Here is an 18,553-nt window from a genome sequence, read left to right as displayed (position 1 = left end):
CTTGACCAATATGATAAGAAAAAAATAAGAATAAGAAGGGATGAGATAAAATGATTTTTTTTAAAAAAGGTAAAGTTCTTATTTATTTATTTAGTGATTTTTTAGAGGGAGGAAGGGAAAGAGAGAGAAACATCAATTTGTTGTTCCACTTATGCATTGGTTGACTTTTGTATGTGCCCTGACTGGGGATCGAACCCACAACCTTGGCATATCAGGACTACACACTAACCAACTGCCCTACCCAGCAAGGGCCCAAATTATTATTTATAGATGATCTGATCATCTACATTCAAACTCAATGAAATCAAGAGACAAGCTATAAGAACGTAGGAGTTCAGCAAACTTGATAAACAATATCAACATACAAAAATCAATATAATGTGTCTATACAAATAACTAGTAAGAAAATATAATGAAAACAAGATCCAGTTCACAGTAATCGCAAAAACGATGAAATTGCCAGAAATTAAATAATACACAAGACTTTTATGAAAAAAATTTAAATGCTGTTAAAGAGAACTTGCATAAATGGAGAAATTGTAAGGGTGACAGTTCTTTCCAAATTAATTTATAGATTCCATACAATGCCAATTAAAAATAGAGCAGGATTTTAAAAGAAGCTTGACAAATTTATTTTAAAATTAATATGGAAGAATACAATTTATGAATAAATAATTGAAAAAATTTGAATAAACAATTGAATAAGTAATGGGGGGGGGGAATAAGACTTTATGAATACTATAAAGAAATCATGATAAAAAGTGATAAAGTACTGGTGCAGAGCAGAAATGGAAGGCACAGACCAGATCTAGGTATGTATAGGAATTTGTCACAAACCATTACAGAAAGTATATTCTGTTTAACAGATGATGGTAGGGGGGAAATGGCTCACTTTAAAGAGGTAAAATGAGATCCTTCCTCACATCATATGCATACGTGTGTGTGTGTGTGTGTGTGTGTGTATTCTTAAAGGGTATGAGACATTTAATGTCATACAATGTTTTTGTAAACTTAGGGCAGGAAAATTTTTCTTTCAAAAAGACCTACAAAGCATAAAATTAAAAATGGTAAATTTGACTTTGTGAAAATTAAGGATTTTGGTTGGATAAAGGATTTCATGGTCAAAATTAACAAGTGATAGATTGGGAGTAGATATTTGCAATGTTAAGAAAAAAGATAGCCCTGGCCTAGCCGGTTTGGCTCTGTGGCTAAAGCATTGACCTGCGGACTGAAGGGTCCTAGGTTTGATTCTGGTCAAGGGTACATACCTCCTTTGCAGACTGGATCTCTGGCCCTGGTCTGGGCGTGTACAGGAGGCAACCAATCGATGTCTCCCTCTCTCTCTCTCTCTCTCTCTCTCTCTCTCTCTCTCTCTCTCTCTCTCCCCCTTTCACCCTTTCTAAAAATCAATGGAAAAATATCCTCAGGTGAGGATTTAAAAAAGAGAGAAAAAGGAAAAAAAACAGATAAAATGTCTCCCAAGTCACAAAGGAAAACATGAGAAGCCCAATTTTAAAAACAGCAATGTTTGTGAACAATCGACAGAATGGAAAACTTCACAGTTAGCCCATTGATGCAAAGGTGCAAGTAGAAAACACAAACTGAAAAATGTAACAGTGTGATGCAACCTTAAACACACAAGATGGGCAAAAACTAGAGAATTGGATAATGCCAGATTTTGGGGGGAATGATGAAAGAAAACGAAAGTCTGGGCCCCTGCCCAAGCCCTCCCCTACTACCTCCCCTGTGCTACAGCCCTTCACTGTGTGCTTGTCTCCCCCTCCCCGTGAGCTGCCTCCCCAACTGTGCGCTCTCCACCCCACCCCCACCGCTCCACCCCCCACTGTGCCGGAACTCCGCGTTCTGTGCGCGCTCCCCCCACTCACGCATGAGACTCTCCACCTCCACCGCCCGTGGTCGCAGCCCTGCCCTGTGGATGCCAAGGGAAAAATACCCTAACTGAAGCTTTGCTGCCTTGGAAGTCACCTTGGGCTCATCCGGAACATGACTGGACGTGCCCGCGTTAGGGCGCGAGGCATCACCCGCGGCCCCAGTGCCACGGAAGTGGGGTACCTCCAGGCCTCCCCGACGGTGTGTACAAGGCTTATCTGGCATTGTCTCGCTCTCTCTTACCTGTCTCCTTCATGGACGCGGTCTTCCCTCCTAGGAAGTAGTGGGTTATGTTCTCTCTCAACTTTGAGTCTTTCCAGGGCTTCTCAATTTTTTTCCTTTGGGGTCTTATCTCGGTAAGATATTAACATAGATATTTTGGCCAGTGAAGAGGACTAAAAATTGGAGGCAAGCGTGGCGTGCTTGTCTATTTTCTGAATTTTAATTCCTTGATTTGGGAGTAAGTCATTTGGTAAAAATGGCTGTGCCTTCAGTAGTGCCTTCATAAGATGGCATGTAATCTAATATGATTCATCTTGTTAATTCATATGTAAAAATAAGAAATCTCACGCCCAGATGTGGTTTTGATTTAACCATTGTTTCTTAAGCAGCCTCTGTGGGTAGGGCTCCTTGCTAGACTTAGGCAACTAGAATGTACTGACCAGTAAATCAGCAACTTCTGACTGATGTTACTACATACTCTCCGTATTTGGAGCAATCTCTTAGATTGTACTCCAACGTATTCAAGTGAGTAGTCTGGTCATTATGCCTTTACTCTCACGAAAAGGTCTTCTCTTTACTTCATACATGCTTTAGCAGGCCGAGATATATTTCTTCTTGAGCAAAGAGAAGCTGTTACTGTGGAAAAAAAAAAAAAGAGTATTTTTAAAAAGGGAAACTATTAGTGGTTCCCTTCACCCATTTTATGAACTAATTTGGAAAAGTTTATTCAGGACAGTCATCACCTGAGCTGGTGACCGAGATGCTCTGGCTCAATTTATTTTCTTGCTACAAACATGTTCACACTGGAGACCCGTGTCTGTGTGCCGTCATTGGTACCACCTCCCCCCTGAGGAGCTTCCTGACTCGGGTCTCTTCTCTGCCTCTTCACACCTCCAGCGGCTGTATCTGGTTCACAGTTGGTACTAAACGTTGATGAATGGGGAGCACTATAGCTTATCCTTACCCTTTCTTCTAGAAGGGGCAATTGCTAGAATCATCTCTCAAGCATTTCAACTGTTGACATTAGGTTATGCTGACTAATGACTTAGGAAATATAGAGTTCTTATTTTTGTAATAACTTTTTGGTTTATGAATTAATATCTCAAATATGACTAAACTTTTTTTTTTGGCCCATGTTAGCCCGTATTTGCTGATCCTAGTGACAATGAAGCATCATCCAACAGTGGCTTCGAGGACACAAGTAGGATTTCACAGCAATGTAAGTGCAGTATTCTGTTCCATTCAGTTCCGTTCCATCTGACGGGAACAGGAGTGAGTCTGCTGTGCCTCACAGCAGCAGGGTCTCTTCGTGAGCATCCCATTCACCTTTTCTTGAAGGATCCCCTGTGTTTGTTGTGTTTTTTTGGGAGTCCCAAACAGAGTTTGCCACTGAATTTGTGGACAATGCTTGGCAGTTGGCTATCCACAGACATCAGGATGCTAGTTTTCAGATTCTGTCTGTCCACTGAATAATTTTTAACAAAATATTTAAAAATTCTTTATGACATATACATGTCAGTTTGCAAGGATAGTGGAAATCTGGAGTGCCTGCTGCCACTGCTCTTCTTCCTTCCCCACCCGAGGAAGATGTCACCATTTGATGGTGGCTCTCTTCCCTGCAAATTCAGATTTGGCCTCAGGATACTTGTCAATATGCTATTCCGGGTAGCTGCTATCACACTGTGTGAGTTGGCACACTCCAGGTTTCCATGACAAAGTACCACAAACTGGGTGGGTTAAACAATAGAAATGTACCATCTCATAATTTTGGAGGCTGGAAGTCCAAAATCAAGGTTTTTGCAGGGTTGCTTTCTTTTGAGGCCTCTCTCTTTGGTTTAGATGGCTGGGCCGTCTTCTCCCTGTGTTTTTACATAGCCTTCCCTCTGTCCTTGTCTGTGTCCTAATCCCTTCTTATAAGGACACCAGTCAAACTGGATTAGGGTCCATCCTAATGAGCTCATTTTAACTTAACTGCCTCTTAAAAGACCCTGTCTCCAAATACAGTTACATTCTGAAATATTAGGGGTTAGGACTTGGGGATACACAATTCAGCTCACAACCACTGCTGAAATGTATCAGCCATCTCCCCTGCTCTGGCCATGAAGTTAAGTGGTTAGTTGCTAATAACCAGGTACGCGCTAAGCATTTAGGTTCTTCTAGACTCTTAGGATCATCAGCCATTCTATCCATGTTGTGCCTGGTTCTCTCGTTCTCTGCCGGGTTTTCTAGCCCTGCTCAGGTATCCTTTGTGATCTGGACCCACAGACGTGCACGTGGTCCCTCAGAAGACCTGCTTTCAGGCAGTGCTGCTGCCACCATTCCAACCTACCCCAACTTCTCCTTGGGGCTTCCTCTCCATGCCTGCTGCACATTCTTGTGACTACCAAGTGATGGAAACCCTTCACCTTTTGAGGGCAGATTGAATTTTTATTTATTTATTTAAATGGTGGTAAAATATACATAATTCAAAATTGACCATTTTTAATTGTAGGGTCCAGTGGCAACCATCCATCCATCTCTAGGACATTCTTCATCTTGCAAAACTGAAACTCTGTACTCATGAATTCCCCATCCCCCTCTCCCCCTCACTCCTGGCAACTGATAGTCTATGGTAGATTGAATTTTTAGAAACCACCTAATATCTTTTGAAACCATGATCAGTGAATGCTATGGATAATCTAGTGGGGATAATCTTTTAAAATTAAATAAATTTTGATATTTTTCCGGGTAGACTCAGACTCCACTGAAAAAGGAATGGACCACACTTTGGAGCAGGTGATTGTGTTATTTGGGGTATTGCATTTAGTTATTCTATCAAAGGATGGTGGTCAGGTCAGAGATTTGTCACACTATGAATCATATCGCTTTGTGATAATAGTCTTTATATTTTCATGCTGTCTTCAGAAAGCCCAAATAATATCTAAAAATCAACACCTCTTTGTACTCATTTTAACAAAAATAGTCATTGGATTTTAATTTTATTTTTTCTATAACCTAACTGTGAGGACTATGCCCAAAGGTGAATGAAATGTTGGCTTGCATTCTCCAGGAAATGATCTAGCATAAAAACTGATGGCAGGCCCTGACCGGTTTGGCTCAGTGGATAGAGCATCAGCCTACGGACTGAAAGGTCCCAGGTTTGATTCCGGTCAAGGGCATGTACATTGGTTGCAGGCACATCCCCAGTAGGAGGTGTGCAGGAGGCAGCTGATTGATGTTTCTCTCTCATTGATGTTTCTAACTCTCTATCTTTCTCCCTTCCTCTCTGTAAAAAATCAATAAAATATATTTAACAAAAAAAACTGATGGCAGTGTTCTGGGCATTTCTCTTCTTGTGATTGGGAATGATGAGAGCTTCCGCCCCAATCTGTGCAGAAGTTGGTGTGGACAGTCTTGGTCTTTGGACCAAGCGCTGAAGGAGGGAGAGCGTATGGGGGTGTGGAGTGGGACATTGGGAGATAGAGCTTAGCCATGAGGGGAATCAGAGCAGACCAAAATATTATGAAGTAGGACTAACTCAGGGTCTGTTATTTATAAAACATGCCATGTGTCCCCGATTTTTAATTTTTATGCTGAAGACTTCTGTATAGTCATGATTGTTTTCGGCAATGTGGGCCAGTTTTATTAAAAACCACAAAAATCTTTTAGTTGTAGATGCATTTTTTTTATATAGTAGCTGTAAACAATATCGCTAAAAAAATATGAGTTTTTATGGTGTTCTCTTCATATGTTTTAGGTAAAGATGTCGTATCTTCTGGTAATGCTGAATGTACTCTCTTGAAAAGAGGAGGGAAAATCTTCCCGGATGTTATGGATTTGGGGGTCTGTACCAGAGAGAAACTGGCCCATGTGAGAGACAGCAAAACAGGTACCCAATCTTCATGTGACTTATTTTTTTAATGTCACCAAATCTTGCTTAAGGAATTTTAATTTTTAGATCTAAAATAAATAAGTTCATATGTTAACTTAAAAGATATTTATTGAACATCTGCTATATTCAAGGTATTATCTAGATACCAGTTGTTTTAGTCTCCATTCTCTTTTTTATTAATAGAAATAGTAATATTTTCCCCAAAGTGACATTTCACTTGTGGAAAAGATTTTCTCCTTACAACTGGGATAGGAGTTAAAAAGATGTTTTGTCTCTTTCCCAGCCCTTTTCCTGTGCGGGAATAATACCGTTTCTGGACTTGAGCTGAAAAAGAAAAGTGTTGCCTATTTCTGGAATTCTTAACCCAGAAATTGCACCCAGAATTGTGGGCATATGCATTTTCAGGGAAATAGGTCTGTTGTTTTCATTGGATTCTCCAAAGGCTTTGTGACTCCTTCCCAAAAGTTAAGACTCCTTCATGCAGATCAGCCTTTTTTCAGACTTTTTATTTATTTAAATATTTTTATTGATTTCAGAGAGGAGGGAGAGAGAGGGAGAGATAGAAACAGCAACAATGAGAGAGAATCATTGGTTGGCTGCCTCCTTCACACCCCCTACAGGGGATCGAGCCGGAGACCCAGGCATGTCCCCTTGACCAGAATCGAACCCAGGACTCTTTAGTCTGCAGGCCGACTCTCTATCCATTGAGTCAAACCAGCTAGGGCCTTTTTCAGACTTTTTTAAACCATGCAACAAACTAAGAAATGTATACATTGTTATCCAGCAGTGCACACATATAATTGAAACAAGGTTTCTTGAACTAGTGCTTGCCCCAACTGTGCGGAGGCACTCTGATCCGTTTCTGTTGTGTTCTGGTCTTTTCAGGAGACATGGTGGTTTGCCTCACGTGCTTTCATAACTGCAGCACTAACAGGTCACGATTAGTTTGCAAATAGTGGTGTAGATGATCTTGAAGCATCTTGCCTAGCTTTAACATTCTAGGATGACGTCTCTTTGTCCATTAGTGAGCAGCAAAAATATGTTGTCATTTCCTCAGGATCTGGAAGAACAAAAGAAAGCTTTTGTTTAATTAAAATAACACAATAATCCCTTGCTCCTAACAGATTTATGCCCCAGGCAGAAGCCGAGGAAATATTGAGACACACATGTTTACTTTTTCTTTCTTACCACTGGTGGGGGCTCATGTTTCCACTTCCTCCATGAGAAAAACACAATAGTGCCTATTTGATACAATGCTTCCTCCCCTCAATCTCCGAGGAGGGCCTTCTCTGAGATTTGCAGAGCATCTCGCCAGTGATGCAACCGTTTCAGAACTTCCAGAAGTATAGTTAACTTGGTTACCTGGATTTCCAAGAAGCTGGAAGTTGTATTCGTGGTAAGAACTGGACAGTGTCTTCATCGTTTGAGAGCAGCATAATTCCAGAACAGCATCCCAAAATATCAGTTGACCTGATTGGAATTGTACAGAATCAGAGCTTTGGAAGTTCTAGGGTAGCTGAATTCAGATGCTTCTTTTCTCCCAGGGACAGGAATGTCAGGTCTGCTCGCATGCTCTTATGAGACTTCTTTTACACAGAATCCCTTTTTAATTCCCAAACATGTTTATAGGACTGTATAAATGCTCTCAGGCTGCAGGTTCATTAGCTTGTCTTGTGTCACCGAGCAAGAATCCTGGCTTTACAGAAACAACTATGCATATGCAAATTTTTTAATGATGTGATTAATATTAACATGGTGATATTTTTTTTTGTTTAATTTTGTTATAAAATGTTTTTTATTTGTTTTTCCTCAGGTTCCAGTGGAATACCTCTGAAACTGGTCACCAATCTTTTTAGCTTAGATTTGCCCCAGGACTGGAAGCTGTACCAGTATCATGTGACATATATGCCAGATTTGGAATCTAGAAGCTTGAGAATTGCTTTGCTTTATAGTCAGAAGGAACTTTCCAACAAAGCAAAGGCATTCGATGGTGTCATCCTTTTTCTCTCAGAAAAGCTAGAAGAAAGGGTACAGTATGGTTGCTTTGTAATACATACACACACACACACACACACACACACACACACACACACACGAGCATATACTAATGCTCATCCATTTATATTTATGAGGTCAGCTGATTTTCCTGACTGTTGGAATGAGTTTTTCACTCCTTTCTTCTTTCCTATTCCCATGGCTGAGAGCAAAAAGACTTCCTAATTGAGACCTCATCAGAATTTATTTCCTAATTAAGAAGTTGATGGTCTGGCATTTTGAAAATATGAGCTGTAATACAAACACCACTTTTTCAACTGCTTTTTTTTTTTAAAAGTGACTTTTCCTTGAAATAGGCATTTTTGTTGTTGTTGTTTGTTTGTTAATCCTCACTTGAGGATATTTTTCCCATTGGTTTATTTATTTATTTATTTTTTATTTTTTTATTATGTTTTTAATATATTTTATTGATATTTTACAGAGAGGAAGGGAGAGAGATAGAGAGCTAGAAAGATCGATCAGCTGCCTCCTGCACACCTCCCACTGGGCATGTGCCCACAACCAAGGTACATGCCCTTGACCGGAATCGAACTCGGGACTCTTGAGTTCGCAGGCCGACGCTGTATCCACTGAGCCAAACTGGTTTTGGCTCCCATTGGTTTTTTTTTAGGGAGAGTGGAAGAGAGCGGGAAAGACAGAGAGAAATATTGATGTGAGAGAAACACATCGATTGGTTGCCTCCAGCATGTGCCCTGACCAGTGTCCGGGCTGGGGAGGAGCCTGCAACCAAGGTTCCTGCCCTTGACTGGAATTGAACCCAGGACCCTTTGGTCCACAGACCGATGCTCTATTCTCTGAGCCAAACTGGCTAGGGTGAAACAAGCATCTTTTTAAAAATACATTTTTATTGATTTCAGAGAGAAGGGAGAGAGATAGAAACATCAATGATGAGAGAGAATCATTGGTCAGCTGCCTCCTTCACATCTCCTACTGGGGATCCAGTCTGCAACCCTGGCATGTGCCCTGACCAGGAATAGAACCTGGTGACCTCCTAGTGCAGTGGTCGACTCTCCACCAACTGAGCGGCTCGCGAGCCGCGGTTTGCCGCTCTGTTGACTAATGAGTTTGCCGTTCACTGTCCTAGTGCATGGGATGACACTCCACCAACTGAGCCACACCGGCCAGGTGAAATAGGCATTCTCTTAAAGCCTTTCCCCAAATAGGCAAGGCTTTAAGAAACACCATTTGGCCTATGGCTTCAGGGCTTTAAATTTACTATCTTTTTTTGCTCCTGCACAGTTGTGCTCATGTATCCTAATAACGTTACATCAATCTCTGATTCTAAAACTGTCGTTTATTTCATGACTTGTCCCATCATATGAAATGTGAGTCATCGATATCAATCTTAAAGGTATGCTTTAATTGGGGACCATCTGCTGCCCCTCCATCCTAACCACACACCCAGGTCCCCATCCTTGTTGTCTTCATTCTTGGTCCTGAAGCCTGTGGCAGTGCAAGCCCCTCAGCTCTGCTGGCTGCTAGACTTCTCCCACAGGTTGGTGAGCTCTTTCTGCAGCTCCCCACCTCTGCTTTCTCTGCAATTTTATCTGAAGCAAGCAATCATCTCAGTGAACATTTTAGCTCCTGGGAAAGAACCTGCTTCTCTTTGTTTCCATGCAATGAGCCATGCCTACCCTACTTTGGTGGTTCAACCTAAATGTGGTTAAAATGACTCTTTAACTATAGAAAATTAGGGCAAAATACGTAAGTGCTTGCTAATGACCTGACCTCTTCTAATTGCTTACCCTTCTGAAAAATCCTTGATCATTGATTTGTATTAACTGATTTGTTTATTCTTTGTGTGTGTGTGTATGTGTGTGTGTGTGTGGGGGGGGGTGTTTATTCTTTTATTCCTAAAATATGTACGGAGCTCTGTCTGGTTTCAGGGGGTTTTACTTTAGTTGGACAGCTGGTGTAGAAACCTATTCATGCATTCATTTTAGTGTTAGAACATTGTTCCAGATTATTAGAGCTCTAGGGATTTCTCTAGACCTTTCAAAATCAACAAAATCAGATTTCTAGTCTATTTAAACTTCTACCACTTTCTTCTCTTTCCCCACATTTATTTTCCCTCTTGTCTCTCCTGTCCTTTGCTTTCTTCCTCTCTTCTCTGCTCTTTTTTTTTTATTATTATAAATAAACTTTTGAGAGGCGGTACTCTGAAATCCATGAACTCCCTGAAAATGGGTACATTATGTTAATCACTGTGGTATATACATGTGTGGCACTTGGGAGAATGTCTGTGATTTTTATCAGACTCTTAAAGTAACTTGTGACCTAATCATTCCCCCACCCCCACCCGCACCCCCCAAAAAAGTCAAGAGCCACTGCCCTGGAATTCACTCTGGATAGAATCTTTGAACGCTGAGTCTGGTTTTGATTCTCCATTAAGAAGTTACAGAGTAGTGAGATGTGTTGCGTTTCTAGAATTAGCAAGATACAGAGACAATAACCCCTTCAGACATAACGTGTTGATGACATTATTACTCACAAGGTAACCCCTGCAGCTGTGTTTCTGTTAACCTGTATTAAGTTGTGACGGCTTCATCACAGCTGCATTGCACACTTGGGGATCATCTGTGGAGTGCATATTAAGTACTTCTTTTCCCAGGTCACAGAATTGTCAAGTGAAACTCGAAGAGGCGAGACCGTAAAGATGACTATCACTCTGACCGGGGAGCTGCCGGCAAGCTCCCCCGTGTGCATCCAGGTCTTCAGCATCATCTTCAAAAAGTAAATGTTGCCTTTAATGGGAATTTAATTCAGGCTGATGATGCCTTTCAGCACGGAGCCTGGCTATTAAGGTTATTAAGCATTTGTAGGCAATATGCCAGCCCCAACGCCATCCTTAGATCAACTTTCCATGTACCTTCATGTATTCGTGTCTCTAGCGAACTGGCATAACTAGCTATTGTCCAGTGTTGCCTGAGTTGAGACAGGACTCCAGGGTTGTGATGTCCCGTGGTAGCAGCGAAGGTGCCTTTCCCCTTCTCTTCCTTTTCTGGACCCTCTACCACCTCCTCTTAAAAGTTGTGTATGTCTGGGTTAGTACCAAAGGATTGTTTTTCTCCTGATTATTTTAGTGCAAAAGGCCATTGCCATCTGCTCTCTGCTGTCACTCAGGGGTAGAAGGAAGGCAGTGGCTAAGCTGCTCAGTTCTTCAAACTGATGTGGATCATTGACTTCAGAGTCATTTGGGGGTTGAGTGGGGCTTGGTGAAGCGCAGAGTCCCTGTCCCTCAATGGACCCAGGGGACAGAATTTTGTGAGTGGGATCTGAAAATGCACGATTTTAGCAAGCTTGCCAGGTGGCACGTGGATACAACCGCAGGCGAACCACTGTTTTCCATGGTGCTGGTGTGGACAGCCAGGTGACCTGTTAGCCGAAGATTCGAGCTCTTTGCTCAACACTGAACTCTAGACAGGATGGCTGTGGCAGTTTGGGGTTTTGCTGAGTAGGACACATGCACAGACACATTATTTTCTTATTCTCGTCAGGCTTCTCATCTTTAGATGTTACCTGGGCTTCAGTTCAGTGCCCTGTAACGCCCTTTAGAAGCCAGTCTTGAGTGTGCCCTCCTGAGAGGGGACTGTGTTAAGTCAGCTGACATTTTGAAGGTGCTTTCTACTTAGAAAGCTCTTTTGCTTGTAGTTGATCTTATTTGATCCTCACTCAAGTGCCCTGAAGCAGGTACTATGAAAACACCCATTTCACAGATGTGAAGGCTGAGGCTCAATGACATCTACAACCAGAATCACGCAGTTGGAGCCCCTGTTTTCTGACTTCCATCCGTTTCCCGTATGAACTGGACAGCCTCAGAGCAGTGATGTGGCAGATCCCAGGGGGAACCAGGATTAGTTGCTGAAGAGGCACCTGTGTTATTTGGCAGCACCTGGACAGCTTGAACAGCCTCCTTAGAAACAGCCTTCTCATCTCAAATAGGGGGGAGGCCCGAAGAACCTTCAAATATGGCCTGTCTCACCCCATCCATGCTAACCAGAAGGTTAGAACCACCATCGAAACTGTTTCAGTGGCCTCATACCATTGCAGTTAAGTCCAGACAGATAATAATTCGTATGTCATTTTCAAATATGAAGTTATCGTTCTTGTATATGCACTCATATGTACTTTAGCATCTGAACTTCCCAGGGCTATGAGAGAGCTTTACTTTCTACCTATTTTTACCATTATGTTCAGGAAGGGTACAAACTTCGAATTACACTGTTATTCACTGATGTTTACCAAAGAGTAAAAAATATATTTACTTGCAGGATCTTAAAAAAATTGTCCATGTACCAAATTGGACGGAACTTCTATAAGCCTTTGGAGCCAGTGGAAATTCCCCAGCACAAGTAGGTTTATTTATAGTCTCTGTTACTCTGAACTTGTTATAATGTGAGCACCATAATTTACAATGCAACATTATACTATTATGCCTCCTATGAGAGACTCCATGGTATGAAAAGTAATGGGTTTTATAAAATTTCAAGTTTTTTATAGAATGGTGGAATGGCCATGTGAAGCCACTGATATTAGTGTGCTAGATCACGATCATACATCCTAGAAAGAATTCAGAAACTGAGTGCTCTGTGTGTGACAAGTAATAATGAAAGGGGAATAAGCTATGTTATGCTTTACCACATGGTTAGTGTTCTGTTTTCTCGCTGTTCAGGAAGTTAGCGTGGCCGGGAGGTTGGCATGAAATCATCGGGTAAGGAGAGGTTAGACAAACAAGTCAACTAAACTACTCCAGTGAAGGATAGAACCGTTAGGCATGCCTGCAGAATGTCCACTCTAACCTGAGGAGTAGATGCTGCAGAGAAAGTGCTCAGCTGTGTCTTGAACTGGGTGTTTTGCTCTTCAAACTATGTGGCCAAGCTGACGACTGAGGCAGCCAGCAGCCCAGGACAGATCTGTAAATAAAGGGGGAAGCACATAAAGATTGGAAATGCGGGCAGGGTGTCTGCCAGGCCAGGGAGTAGGGGCGGGCGGGGGGGAGAGTTGGGTCTTTCCTTATGCTAATTCCGAGTGGCAGTGTGGTCTATATAAGGCCTGCTGTTCATCCCCAGTGCTTATCTTTCCACCTGGATTAGAAATTCTCATAGGTCCAGTGTGTACTAGGCTGGAGTGGAGTGAGGGCTGGCTTAGTATCCCAGTGGCTACACAAAATATAAACTGAAATGATTTTTTAAAAAAATACTTGTTTATTCTTTCATGCCATTTTGTCATTTTTTTCATATTTGACTTCAGTCTATAATGTTCATAAGTGTGGGAAGGAGCTGTAGCCTCTGCTACAGTTTCTTTTGTATGTCTGTACATGGTATCACTTCCGTCATTCCCTAACCTTGGTTATTAGGTCTCTCCCTGTCTTCACCACTGAGTCACTGTGCTCTTCAGAGCACAGGTTTTTTCACGCTGTGGTTCTCAGCCAGGTGCAACTCTGTCCCCCGGGGGACATGTGACAATGTCTATAGACATTTTGGGTTGTTGCAGCTGAGGATGTGGGAGGCACCTAGTGGACAGAGGCCAGGATATGTTAAACATCGCGCAATGAGCAGAATGGCCCCTAACAAAAACCTGTTCAGCCCACAGCACCACTAGTGTCAAGATTGAGAAGCCCTGCTGTATAGGAATATATTTTACCTTAAGTACGTGTTTAAAGACACTCCAGCTGGAAATATCTAAAGTTTTTAGTCAGCAAATAGAAGAAATTAGACTAAAGAAAAAAATGTTTCACAAAAACCTAGAGCATTGGAATGTCAAAACACCATTTAAAAAAAATTTTTTTATATCACAATTTTTTTTTTTAAAGGTTGTCCCTTTGGCCGGGGTTCTCCATTTCTGTGTCATACTTTGAAAGCAAGCTCCTGTTCAGTGCTAATGTGAGTTATAAAGTCCTGCGGAACGAGACTGTTCTGGAATTCATGACTGCTCTCTGCTACCAAACTGGCATGTCCAGCTTCACCCAGATGTGCGAAAAACAGCTGGTTGGGCTCATTGTCCTTACAAGGTGAAAGCCTGCTTTTAAATAAACTTTTCCCCAGAGAACGAATTACTGATGGTATTTGGGAACAGGAATAGCATCAAGGTGTTACCGGACAGGGACCTGGCTGGCCTATTGTGTGTGGGTTCTTGCCTTGTGCAGGAAGGATTTCCCAACACAAGCCCAGGTGATTTTTGAGAGTGCATTTATTAAAGCTGGGGACAGTGAAACAAGGGTGGGCTTGGGATGGAAGAAGCAAGAGGAGAGAGAACAGGTGGGGAAATGAGCCTAGGCAGGGCGGCTTTGGCTCGCTGAGAAGTCAGAGAAAAGGGGGTCTTGGAGACAGGTTCAGGGGTTAGCTCGGGACTAGCTGCCACAGCCCATTGCTCCCCTCGTTGCAAGGCTTATGGGGTCCCTTAGAGTTTAGGAGATGAACGTCTGAGAGGGAAGAAGAGGGGAAGGGAAAGGCTCGAGCATGCTTCTGGGAGGGAGAGTGCACCCTGGGTCATTTGTGAGGGGTTTTAAAGGCTGGGAGTTTAAGGGAAGTCTTGGGGAGGATCTCAATAGAATATTCACCAGCTTTATGCTGATGCACCAAACTGAGATTTATTTCCTTAACTTCATCTGTCCTTGGGTGTGGTTGTCACAGATGGCACTACTTGGATTTCTGCTATCTGTCTCCCTGAGTAGGGTGATTTAAGCTATTTGCCCTCTAGTTGGGAAGGAAAGTGTAAACCATTTACTCTTAAGTGTCCTTGGTTAGGGAAAAGAAGATTTTGAGATTCACTACATGGCTGTAAATTGCTCGGCCATTTATCTCTCTGTTTCCCTATTCCACTTGTCCTGGCTTGCTGGCCTGTCTCAAGGATATCGGCCTGACCACAGATCTGATCAGTTCACCATTTGTTTAGAAGACCTGACTGTTTTCAGTTGTCTAGAGTTCAGACTTTCTTGAGTGGTGTTCTGGACTGTCCACAATCTGACATGGGCGTGAATTATCTCTTGCTGCACTCCACTTGGATTCTCTACCCCTAATTCTGCCTCTTATATATTTGTTTGTTTTAAATATATGTTAATTGATTTCAGAGAGAAAGGGAGAGTGAGAGAGAGATAGAAACATCACTGATGAGAGAGAATCATTGATCAGCTGCCTCTTGCATGCCCCACACTGGGGATCGAGTCCGAAATCTGGGCATGTGTCCCGATTGGGGATTGAACCATGACGCTCAACCACTGAGCCAAGCCAGCCAGGCTAATTCTGCCTTTTAAATGTACTTCCACAAAGCCCAGCTCAAATGTCACTGCTTTTCAGAGGCCAACACCTGTCCACCCAGTCGGAATTCCTCAATGCTGCTCCCATAGCACATTGCTCATAGCCACCTCTTCATTGTCATTTATTTCATTTAATGACAGTATAGGATAGAACATTAGGCCTGTGTCCTCTTCTCGAGAAGAGTATGAGGTCTTTAAGGCTGAACCCTTTCAAGCCTCCAGGTTTACCTGTACATAATTTGCCTTCCGTACACCTTGAGCTGAATTACACCCGGGCAGATGAGGTAGCTTTCTGAGTACCAAAAAGTTCTCTGCATGCTGTTGCTCATCCACAACACTTCTTGTGGAGGACCTGCCGACCTTATTCTAGTCTGGCTCAGAAGTCCCCCGGAAAGTTGTTTTTCTGATTTATAGAGCACAGAGGCGGGACTGGTTAGATTCCATACTACCTGGGGTGAGAAGGCTTCCTTCTTCTCCTATCTTGAGCTTCCTGATTGGTTTGTCTCACTGATTTAAAGTCACCTGGCAAGGTAAGGAGGAGATACTCCAGCCACACAGCCTGAAGGGGACAAAAGCTTAAAGTGATCTTAGCTGACCTGCTTTGCATTTTTGCTGAGGTCCAGCCCTGGGTGGAAGATAGAGCAGCATACCAGAATCCAGAGGTTGATCAACCCTCTTCTTGTGTGTGTGTGTTTTTGTTTTTTTTCCGGTGGTTTGTTTGTTTGTTTGTTTAATCAGAAAATCTATCTGGAGCCTGGCTATTGTGGCTCAGTTGGTTGAGTGTTGTCCCATGCACCAAGAGTTTGCAGGTTTGATTCTAGGTTTGATTGCAGGTTTGATTCCATGGGACGTGCCTGGGTTGCAGGCTCTCGATCCCCAGTAGGGGGCATGCAGGAGGCAGCCCATTATTGTTTCTTTCTCATGGATGTATCTATCTCTCTCCCTCTCCCTTCCTTTCTCTCTAAAATCAATTTTAAAAAATTAAAGAAGAAAAGTTATCTAGGGGCTCAAAAAAAAATCTGTGTGACACTGGAAGCTGATGGGGAAGTTTTGAACAATGGTTGGCCTTCCAACATTTATGAATGATTTACCAGAAGTCAGAGTGTCTATCAGTGAGAAAAACAGTTTGAGGTCTAACAAGTTTTCTACCAGCTTTGTTGTAACACAGAGGTCTGCCCACCTGTAGAGTGAAGAATTAATTACTACTCTTTGTAGATAAGAGCTGATCACTTGTTTTAAAGTGACTATTTTTGTGTTACTCTCATATTTCTGAAATTCTGGAGTCTAATGCTTTGAATTAAAAGTGTAGTGAAACTGCTGCTTATCTTATATGACTTGAAAAAAATTTCAAGATTTCTTGCATTTACCAGATATAATAACCGGACCTATCGCGTTGATGACATTGACTGGTCGGTGAAGCCCACGCACTCCTTCCAGAAGCGGGACGGCACGGAGATCACCTATGTGGATTACTACAAGCAGGTCGGACTCTGTTCCCTTCATCCTCATCTCCCTCCCTTGTAGCTCAGAGAATCTCCCTATGTCATTCCAAGTCCAACAGGTTCCTCAGATTGTCAGGCTGAGTCTGCCTCCAGTATGATTGTCCCTTCTCCTCCATTCCTGTCATCCTTTGCTAGGCCCAGACCCTCATCCTGTCTCCTATTGTCCTTCTTCCTGTAGGCTGAGTAATTGCTCTTAAAAGCATATCTGATAATGTCACTTCCCCGCTTAAAATATTTTTATGGCTCCCCATTGCCTTAGGGGCTCCTGGGCAGAACTCCCAAGACCCTTTATAATATAACCTTTCCCTGCCTCTTGAGCTCCCCTTACCACTCCCATTCCCTTCATATGGTCTGTGGTGACTTCCCTGGGCATTTTCACACACGTTGCTTCCTCTTCCTGGACACCCCTTCACAGCCAGCCAACCATGAAACACTCAATACTCAGCTCAGCTGTCAAGTCTTAGGGGAGCCCCCGGAAGCTTTCCCCATGGCCCCCCTCCCTGCACTTAGCTGCAGCAGGTCATTATGGGTAGGATGTGAATGGTCCCCTTCTGGACTTTGAGCTCTGTATTTCTGGATACCCATGGCTAGCACAGTGCCTTGCACGTAGTAGATACTCAAACATTTATTGATGGAATCTCCTGCTGCCTCTGGAAGCTTGATTCACAAGGATCACAATCACCCCTGCCCCCACCTCCACCTACAGTTAGTTCTCTTCAGAGGCTCCTTCTCTTTAATGGACAATCGTATTCCAGAGAGTCTGAAAAATCTCACAGGTGTTTTAAAAAACAAAAAAACCCACAAAGCAAAATCCTTTCCTTGACGTCTCCGCACCTCCAAGAAAAGCTGTCTCCTTTTCCTCCTTAGCTAATTTCTTTAGAAAGTCACCTGCATTAGCTCCAAGCACCTCTTCAGTTCTTCCTTCCCGAAGCCTCCGCAGGCTGGTGTCTGGGACCAGGCCTGGGGCGGGTTTGCCTTGGGCCGTCCTGTAGTGTGTGGGTTCCTGACATCATGCAGGAAAGATTTCACAGCACGAGTCCAGGTGATTTTGAGAGTACGTTTATTACAGCTGGGGACAGTGGAATGAAGGAAGGGCTTAGGATGGGAGAAGCAACAGGAGAGAGCCTAGATGGGGCTGCTTTGGCTTCTTAGAAATATTATAGGAAAGAAATGAGCCCAGGTGGGCTGCTTTTGTTGGCGACGGTGAGAATGGTACCAGGTGTTAGACCGAGGGGTCAGACGGGACCTGGGTTCAGCAACCTCAGGACTTGAGTTCTGCCCACTGCTCCCCAGGTTGCAAGTCTCATGGGGACCCTAGAGTTTAGGAGAAAGAGCAGAGGTCCAAGGCATGGGCGGGCTCTAGCGAGAACTCGCTGTGGCTCCTTTGTCTTAGGGCTTTTCTATCTTTTTTTGCCAGTGGGAATCCTAGGGGAGGTTTGGGTCGGGGAGTGTGTGTGTGTGGGGGGGGGGGGGTGTCTCAACAGAATATTCATTAGCTTTCCAGGTGTGTCCTTCAATATGTTGATTCATCAAAATGTGCTTACAGAGGCATCAAGGTTATTTTCTGATTAGTTTTATTTCCAAATAATGTCATCAAAGAGGGACTGGGACCAAGGCCCGTCTGCCCGGGGATGGTCTGACCTGTGTAAACCATTTGATCTCTTAAGAGGGAAGATGAAACCTTGTGATCAGTTTGAGCTGTAAATTGCCCAGATTGTTCACCTTGATTAATTATTTTGTCTCAGTTTCCCTTATCCC

General features: G+C 43.0%; 1 protein-coding gene across 1 annotated transcript in view; it reads left to right on the top strand.

Moving 5' to 3' along the window:
- The first annotated feature begins 2,003 nt into the window (after positions 1-2,003).
- Positions 2,004-18,553, top strand: part of PIWIL4 (piwi like RNA-mediated gene silencing 4) — a 42,117-nt gene continuing 25,567 nt past the window's right edge. The window contains exons 1-8 of the mRNA XM_080688622.1: positions 2,004-2,091; positions 3,253-3,331; positions 5,849-5,980; positions 7,797-8,011; positions 10,650-10,771; positions 12,310-12,390; positions 13,851-14,048; positions 16,664-16,775. Of these exons, the coding sequence (XP_080544748.1) occupies positions 2,005-2,091; positions 3,253-3,331; positions 5,849-5,980; positions 7,797-8,011; positions 10,650-10,771; positions 12,310-12,390; positions 13,851-14,048; positions 16,664-16,775 (1,026 nt within the window). The 5' untranslated portion in view covers position 2,004. The remainder of the gene's footprint in view (positions 2,092-3,252; positions 3,332-5,848; positions 5,981-7,796; positions 8,012-10,649; positions 10,772-12,309; positions 12,391-13,850; positions 14,049-16,663; positions 16,776-18,553) is intronic.

The sequence above is a fragment of the Plecotus auritus genome (assembly GCF_963455305.1).
Source record: "Plecotus auritus genome assembly, chromosome: 9".
NCBI classification, from domain to species: domain Eukaryota; kingdom Metazoa; phylum Chordata; class Mammalia; order Chiroptera; family Vespertilionidae; genus Plecotus; species Plecotus auritus.
This window is presented reverse-complemented; position numbering and strand designations above follow the sequence as displayed.